The sequence below is a fragment of the Chiloscyllium plagiosum genome, chromosome 26 (assembly GCF_004010195.1).
Source record: "Chiloscyllium plagiosum isolate BGI_BamShark_2017 chromosome 26, ASM401019v2, whole genome shotgun sequence".
Taxonomy (NCBI): domain Eukaryota; kingdom Metazoa; phylum Chordata; class Chondrichthyes; order Orectolobiformes; family Hemiscylliidae; genus Chiloscyllium; species Chiloscyllium plagiosum.
In genome coordinates, this window is record NC_057735.1 from 49631828 (window position 1) to 49641162 (window position 9335).

Genomic DNA, 9335 nt, shown 5'->3' on the forward strand with positions numbered 1-9335 from the left:
TCTGACTAAATGGTGTAATATGCTCAAGGAACTGAATGGTTCACTCCTCTTGCTATGAGAGATTTTGGTCAAGTTCTACTGCTATGTTCTCAAATAATGTTCGATTGTGTTGACACGCTATATGGCCTCCCATACATCATGCCCTAGCCAGATTCTGCAGACACCAGAAGATGTTTTGTGTTCACCCAAATACAGCACTGTCCCTCCCACCTGAATATACAGATCTGGGTAAAATGATTAAGATTACTCATTGAGTTAGTGGCTTATGAACGACATGCATGAACTCCTGCAAACACAAAAGTCCATAAGATCTTGTCAGCACTGAGTGTTTAATCAGCCTTCTTCACACTGATGTGCAAGAGTAATGATACCATGCTTGTGTATGACTGAAGGAGGAACCGAGCCAACATGGCCTGGTGATGTCACAGTAACTGTGGAGAATTCCACTCTCTGCTGCTGTGTCCTAAAGTTTCCATATAGTACTCAGGCAGTATCTGAAGCAGCTGAAATCTCATACATTTTCAAACATATTACCTCACACCCTTTGGTGATAGTGACAGATTTCCAAACACAAAAAGTAAACAAGACAGTAATTCAGCTGTGGCAATGGAACATCACTCCCTTGCCTCAGCTTATCCTTTCAGAAAGTGCTCAGCAGCAGCTGGATGGCAGATCCACCTGGGCTTCAGGTGAGAGGTTGTTTTTGGGTTCCATTGATACTGAGTGGCCTTCCACCAGGCTCAGTGCTGTGCTCTCCAGCTCATTGTGATCCATCAGGCAAGCTTCTGCCATCTCACTCGCAGTCATTGCCACGAAGGCTGGGTCACTAGCCAGTTCCTGTAATCCACGGGCTGTCAGCACCTTTAAGGGGAGAAACAAAGAATGTGAGAAATCCCACAGGGACCAACACTACCCCTTCCCCATTGGCCAACTGGAGAAGTGGGTGAAGAGACTGATTTTTCTGACCTTTTAGAACACTTAGGTCCTGGGCTCAAAGGTCAGGAAATGTAAATCAGGATGAAATCAGATCTAAAAGGATAATGTTATGAGGACAGATTGAGTAGAGTAGGTTTGTACTCCCTTGGTAAAAACAGGGTAAAAACAATGACTGCAGATGCTGGAAACCAGATTCTGGATTAGTGATGCTGGAAGAGCACAGCAGTTCAGGCAGCATCCGAGGAGCAGTAGTATATTGTACTCCCTTGGGTACAGGAAATTAAAAGATGATTTAATTGAGATGTTTAAGATGAGGAAAAGGTTTGAAAGGATTAAGAGGTAACTTATTTGCATAAAAGCCTGGTGTGGGGTGGCATCCGGTGCAAAGGGCAAAACAGAGCTAGGCTGTTCAGTGGTGGATACACTGAGCAAAGGGGCTGAAGATCGCCATCCGTTAACAAAAGAAATAGTCTCAGCTTTACAACGGGAGGTGGGAGAGGATTTTCCCAAGTCCTTGCCCCCTCCAATCACCCCTCTAACGTTTTGGTCAGACTGAGGCTTAGGCATGACACAGCGTTCCCCCAAGAACCTGCCACTGGCATATCTGATTGAGCCCTCCGTCAAAGTGTCAGAGCTGGAAGAGGACTTGATAGGTAAGTGAAGATGAATTTTATTCAGCAGTAATCAGAACAGAATAGAAGAATATCCTTTATTGTTGAGGCCTGCAGTACCGTGGTTACTGAAGGGGCTGATGACCCTTACACGGACAGTGCTATATAGTCAGGGAGTGCCAGTTTTTAATGTGGATTCTTTAGGCAACTTGGATCTGGATTTTATAAATGGAGGCCTGGAGTACAAAATAAAGGAAGTTCTACTGAACATCTGATAAAATACTGGTTCAGTGTCAACGAGTAATATTGTGTCTAATTGCGGGCAGAGTATTTCGGAAAAATGGAAATATATTCATGAAGGTGCTGAAAAACTACATGAGGATAGTTGCAGAAATTAGGACGTGTGGATTGGAGAAACTGTGGCTGCTGTCCTATGAGATCTTCAGAATTCTGAGGGATCTGAATAGAGTTGTCAAGGAATTTACTCCGATTGGTAAAAGGATTGACAGCCAGAGATTACTGATTTCAGAGAAAGATAAGATAAGGTAAAAGACCATTTTTTACACAGAGAATGGTTCGTGTTTGGAATGCACTGACTGAGACCTTGTGTACCTTTAAAACTGAGATAGACTCTTGGTCAAGAGAGGAATCAAGAATTATGGGAAAAGGGCAGGAAAGTGGATGTGAAGAATGTTGGATCAGCCATGATCATAATGGATGCTAGAGCAGATTTGATGGGCCAAATAGCCTACTCCTGCTCCTATTTCCTGTGGCCTAATGGTCTTACGGGCTGTGGAGGGTAAGGGCTTGTGACATGGCAAATATTGAGCGATGAGGCTATGACAGTGATGAGGCTAACCCCTTGGAACATGTTGCTGTACCTGTTTTACCAGGTTGTTAACAGTTTGACATCTTGCCAAGTTCTCGAGTTTGCGATGGTACTCACAGATTTGGTTCATGTCCACACTCTGTGTAAAAACAAAATGATTTATCTTAGAGTGTTTGATGGCAGCAGGTACATGAAGACCGTGACTGAATCACATCATATACAGCTCGTACCGAGTCCATCTACATCATACTCACACTATACCCGGAGCACACTCCGGGAGCTCCGGTTTCCTCCCACAGTGCAAAGATGTGCAGGTCAGGTGAATTGGCCATGCTAAATTACCCGTAGTGTTAGGTAAGGGGTAAATGTAGGGGTATGGGTGGGTTGTGCTTCGGCGGGTCAGTGTGGACTTGTTGGGCCGAAGGGCCTGTTTCCACACTGTAATGTAATCTAATCTAATTTTATAAAAAAATAAGCGCATTCACCGGGCCTGGTATAGGTGTGATATACAGAAACCGGGCCCAGTGTGGGTGTGATATACAGAAACCAGACCCAGTGTGGGCATGACATACAGACACTGGGCCCAGTGTGGATGTGACATACAGACACTGGGCCCAATGTGAGTGTGACATACAGACACAGGGCCCAGTCTGGGCGTGACATACAGACATAGGGCACAGTGTGGGCGTGACATACAGACACTGGGCCAAGTGTGGGCGTGACATACAGACACCGGGACCAGTGTGGATGTGACATACAGACACCGGGCCCAGTGTGGGCGTGATATACAGACACCAGGCCCCGTGTGGCTGTGACATACAGACACCGGGCCCAGTGTGGGTGTGATATACAGACACCGGGCCCAGTGTGGGTGTGACATACAGACACCGGGCCCAGTGTGGGTGTGATATACAGACATCCGGCCCAATGTGGGTGTGATATACAGACACCTGGCCCAGTGTGGGTGTGATATACAGACATCCGGCCCAATGTGGGTGTGATATACAGACACCTGGCCCAGTGTGGGTGTGATATACAGACATCCGGCCCAATGTGGGTGTGATATACAGACACCTGGCCCAGTGTGGGTGTGATATACAGACACTGGGCCCAATGTGGTTGTGATATACAGACACTGGGCGCAATGTGGTTGTGGTATACAGACACCAGGCCCAATGTCTGTGTGATATACAGAAACCGGGCCCAATGTGGGTGTGATATACAGAAACCAGGTCCAGTGTGGATGTGGCATTCAGACACCGGGCCCAGTGTGGGTGTGACATACAGAAACTGGGCCCAGTGTGGGTGTGATATACAGACACCGGGCCCAGTGTGGGTGTGATATACAGACATCCGGCCCAATGTGGGTGTGATATACAGACACCTGGCCCAGTGTGGGTGTGATATACAGACACCGGGCCCAGTGTGGGTGTGACATACAGACACAGGGCCCAGTGTGGGTGTGATATACAGATATCGGGCCCAGTATGGATGTGACATACAGATACCGGGCCCAGTCTGGATGTGACATACAGACGCCGGGCCCAGTGTGGGTGTGATATACAGACACTGGGCCCAATGTGGTTGTTATATACAGACACCAGGCCCAATGTCTGTGTGATATACAGAAACCGGGCCCAATGTGGATGTGACATTCAGACACTGGGCCCAGTGTGGGTGTGACATACAGACACCGGGCCCAGTGTGGATGTGATATACAGACACCCGGCCCAATGTGGGTGTGATATACAGTCACCAGGCCCAGTGTGGGTGTGATATACAGACACCAGGCCCAGTGTGGATGTGATATACAGACACCAGGCCCAATGTGGGTGTGATATACAGACACCGGGCCCAGTGTGGTTGTGATATACAGATACCTGGCCCAGTGTGGGCGTGACATACAGACACTGGTCCCAATGTGGGTGTGATATACAGACACCGGGCCCAGTGTGGGCGTGACATACAGACACAGGGCCCAGTGACGGGTGTGACATACAGACACCAGGCCCAGTGTGGGTGTGACATATAGACACCGGGCCCAGTATGGATGTGACATACAGACACTGGGCCCAGTGTGGGTGTTACATACAGATACCGGGCCCAGCGGGGGTGTGATATACAGACACCGGGCCCAGTGTGGGTGTGATTACAGACACCGGGCCCAGTGTGGATGTGACATACAGACACCGGGCCCAGTGTGGGTGTGATATACAGACACCGGGCCCAGTGTGGGCGTGACATACAGACACCGGGTCCTGTGTGGGTGTGACATACAGACACCAGGCCCAGTGTGGGTGTGATATACAGACACCGGGCCCAATGTGGGTGTGACATTCAGACACTGGGCCCAGTGTGGGTGTGACATCCAGACACCAGGCCCAGTGTGAGCGTGACATACAGACACCAGGCCCAGTGTGGATGTGATATACAGACACCCGGCATAATGTGGGTGTGATATACAGACACCAGGCCCAGTGTGGGTGTGATATACAGACACCAGGCCCAGTGTGGCTGTGATATACAGACACCAGGCCCAGTGTGGGTGTAATATACAGACACCGGGCCCAGTGTGGGTGTGATATACAGACACCGGGCCCAGTGTGGGCGTGACATACAGACACAGGGCCCAGTGACGGGTGTGACATACAGACACCAGGCCCAGTGTGGGTGTGACATACAGACACCGGGCCCAGTATGGATGTGACACACAGACACCAGGCCCAGTGTGGGTGTTACATACAGATACCGGGCCCAGCGGGGGTGTGATATACAGACACCGGGCCCAGTGTGGGTGTGATATACAGACACCAGGCCCAGTGATGGTGTGATTACAGACACCGGGCCCAGTGTGGAAATGACATACAGACACCGGGCCCAGCGGGTTGTGATATACAGAAACCGGGCCCAGTGTGGTTGTAATATACAGATACCTGGCCCAATGTGGGCATGATATACAGACAACGGGCCCAGTGTGGGCGTGATATACAGACACTCTCCCAGTGTGGGTGTGATATACAGACACCAGTCCCAGTGAGGGCATTATATATAGACAGTGTACCTTGTGTTTCAGATATACTCACTGTTGAAGTACACAGATACCTGTGCAGATGGAGAGATACACAGAGCCAGTACACAATGTGCATGATATCCAGTGTGTATGAAAATCAGACACTGTATCGTGTGTGTGTGATGTTAGAGATGCTCTTCCCATGTTTGCAGCATACAGATACTGTATCAATGTGTGCACGATATACAGACCTAGTGTGTGACATGCAAACATTGCAACTGATGTGTGTACGTGTCAAACACTGTACCCAATGCGTGATTATCCACACACTATACCCAGTGTTTGAGATATACAGGCATTGTACACAATGTGTGTGATATGCAGGCACTATATGGAAGATGGTTAGTGATCAAAGTTTCATCTATTGATCTGTTATGAAATGTGGTGAAGCTTAAGAGAATAAAATATTAAACACAGAGGAACCTCAATTATCCGGCATTTGATAATCCGAATATCGCATTATCTGGCAAGATCACAAGGTCCCAATGCTCAGCTAAACTATGTTATCCGGCTTTTGATTATCTGGAATTCAATTAACCGAACCAAATATTCCCCACCTGTATCCTTCGGGTAATCGAGGCTCCGCTGTAGTCATAAATGTTAAATCGTCATAATTGAGCTAGACAGCAGCAGTATGGAAACTGGGAAGGGAGAGTTTATCTGGTAACGTTCATGGGGTGAGAGATGGCTCCTATAGTGTACAGTGTGCTGTGAATGAGCTGTCTTGTTGTGTTGCCTATCCTCAATTGAGACTCTTTATGAAGATGTCTGCTGGGCCTGCGGACTGATATTGCATTCGCACTCGTCCTGACTGCTTTTACCACAAGCCTGTCTTCCAAGCCAGCTCGATTACCTAGGCTCTTCACATCAACAGGCGACTACCAATAGCTCCCCTGCTGTACCATTACCTGGTCGCTGTGTGGTAACAATGTTGGTGTTGTCGTGTCTCTTTTCACTCTCTTGGTGTCTGTTGTTTCTGACCAAGTTTTCTGTACTTGACGGTTGGGGTATGGCTCTGGAGCTGTCAGAACAGTTCATTGATCAGTGATTAATACACAACTCTGGAACACCATTAAACACTGTAAAAAGCAAAGAAAGACATGCGTTTTCATAGCACCGAACATGAAGGCCCATAGCAATTTCAAGCCAATTAAATCAGTCCCAAGTCTGGTCACTGTTGTTACGCAGGAAACCCAGCAGACAATTTACAACTAGTAAGATCCCACAAACAGTGATGATGTTATAATCCATTTGCATTATTAGTTGGGGGATAAATATTGGCCAGAACTGCCCTGCTGTTCTTCCAGTGTCATTAATGGGCTATTTTGTTTTCAGTTACGAGGGTAGCAGAGGCCTATATTCAGTGTTCACATCTCCAGTGTGGGACTTGAACCCAGAACCTTATGGCTCAGGGGTGAGAGTACTCCCATAATGCCAGACTGACACTGTCAAATAAAACAGCATATTGATGTTGGTCTATCACACAGGAGTTACTGTGCAGCTGATCTGCATTAGAACAGCAGTGCTCACCATGACTCAGTCACACTATACCATTATCTGGGGCCTCTGAAAATTCCCAACCACATTCATACAGTGAGTTACACTAGATAAAGAGGCCATTCAGCCCACCTGCTATTTGTCAGTTGTAATAATCCATCTGTTTTGGAAAAGCCTAGAGACCAGCGGTTGCTAGAAATCCGAAACAAAATGAGAAATTGCTGGAAAAGCTCAGCAGGTCTGGCAGCATCTGTGGAGAGAAATCAGAGTTAATGTTTCAGGTCCAGTGACCGTTCCTCAGAACTGAGGAAGGGTCATTGGACCTGAAACATTAATTCTAATTTCTCTTCAAAGATGCTGCCAGACCTATTGAGTTTTTCCAGCAATTTCTGTTCTTGTTTCAAATTTCCAGCATCCACAGTTATAGAGACATAGAGATGTACAGCATGGAAACAGACCCTTCGGTCCAACCTATCCACGCCAACCAGATATCCCAACTTAATCTAGTCCCATCTGCCACTACCCGGCCCATATCCCTCCAAACCCTTCCTATTCATATACCCATCCAGATGCCTTTTATAGGTTACAATTGTACCAGCCTCCACCACTTCCTCTGGCAGCTCATTCCATACACATACCACTCTCTATGTGAAAACATTGCCCCTTAGATCTCTTTTACATCTTTCCCCGCTCACCCTAAACCTGTACTCTCTCATTCTGGTCTTCACCACCTCAGGGATATGACTTTGTCTATTTACCCTATCCATGTCCATCATGATTTTGTAAACCTTTATAAGGTCACCCCTCAGCCTCTGAGACTCCTTGGAAAACAGCCCTAACCTCTCCCTGTAGCTCAAATTCTCCAACCCTGGCAACATCCTTGTAAGTCTTTTCTGAACCCTTTGAACTCCTCCGTCCTTTCAATTCTGATTTACAGCTATTTCTGAGCTGCCACATGCATCCACTCTAGTGAAGAGTGACACAAAGTATTTGTTCAATTCATCTGCCATCTCTTTCTCCTTCATTACTAATTCCACAGACATACTCCTCAGCCCATTGGCCCATCTGATCAAGATCCCATTGTAATCTGAGGTAACCTTCTTTGCTGTCCACTACACCTCCAATTTTGGTGTCATCTGCAAACTTACTAACTACACCTCTTATGCTCACATCCAAATCAATAATGTAAATGATGAAAAGTAGTGAACCCAGCACCGATCCTTGTGGCACTCCACTAGTCACAGGCCTCTAGTCTGAAAAACAGCCCTTCACCACTACTACCCTCTGTCTTCTACCTTTGAGCCAGTTCTGTATCCAAATGGCTAGTTCTCCATGAGATCTAATCTTGCTAATCAGTCTCCCATGGGGAACCTTGTCGAACGCCTTACTGATGTCCATATAGATCACGTCTACCAGCCTGCCCTCATCAATCCTCTTTGTTATTTCTTCAAAAAACTCAATCAAGTTTATGAGACATGACTTCCCACGCACAAAGCCTAATCAGTCCTTGCCTTTCCAAGACATCCTGTCCTTCAGGATTCCCTCCAACAACTTGCCCACCACCGAGGTCAGGCTCACTGGTGAATGGTTCCCTGGCTTGTCTTTACCGCCCTTAAACAGTGGCACCATGTTAGCCAACCTCCAGTCTTATGGCACCTCACCTGTGACTATCGATGATACAAATATCAAAAGGCCCAGCAATCACTTCTCTAGCTTCCCACAGAGTTCTCGGGTACACCTGATCAGGTCCTGGGAACTTATCTATTTTTATGCATTTCAAGATGTCCAGCACTTTCTCCTCTGAAATATGGACATTTTTGAAGATGTCACCATCTATTTCCCTACATTCTATATCTTCCATATCCTTTTCCACAGTAAATACTGATGCAAAATACTCGTTTAGTATTTCCCTCATCTCCTGCGGCTCCACACAAAGGCGGCCTTGCTGATCTTTGAAAGGGAGAAAGTGAAGACTGCAGATGCTGGAGACCAGAGTTGAAAAGTGTGGTCCTGTCAAAGATCAGCAGGCCAGGCAGCATCCGAGGAGCAGGAGAATCGACGTTTCGGGCCTAAGCCCTTCTTCATTAAACACTGAGATCCTTGTAGAGGGAGGAGGAGAGCTTCTTCAAGGTAGGCATCCTTGCAAGAGGATCCACGGTAGGTTAAGATCAACTTAAAACACTGAGATCCTTAATGAAGAAGGGCTTATGCCTGAAACGTCGATTCTCCTGCTCCTCGGATGCTGCCTGGCCTGCTGATCTTTGACAGGCCCTATTCTCTCCCTAGTTACCCTTTTGTCCTTAATGTATTTGCCAAAGCTATCTCATGTCCCCTTTTTGTCCTCCTGATTTCACTCTTAAGTATACTCCTACTGCCTTTATACTCTTCTAAC

General features: G+C 47.1%; 1 protein-coding gene across 1 annotated transcript in view; it reads right to left on the reverse strand.

Moving 5' to 3' along the window:
- Positions 1–310: 310 nt before the first annotated feature.
- Positions 311–9335, reverse strand: part of LOC122562953 (voltage-dependent L-type calcium channel subunit alpha-1S-like) — a 172513-nt gene continuing 163488 nt past the window's right edge. The window contains exons 37-39 of the mRNA XM_043716256.1: positions 6355–6467; positions 2429–2515; positions 311–861 (exon numbers count right to left, since the gene is read on the reverse strand). Of these exons, the coding sequence (XP_043572191.1) occupies positions 652–861; positions 2429–2515; positions 6355–6467 (410 nt within the window). The 3' untranslated portion in view covers positions 311–651. The remainder of the gene's footprint in view (positions 862–2428; positions 2516–6354; positions 6468–9335) is intronic.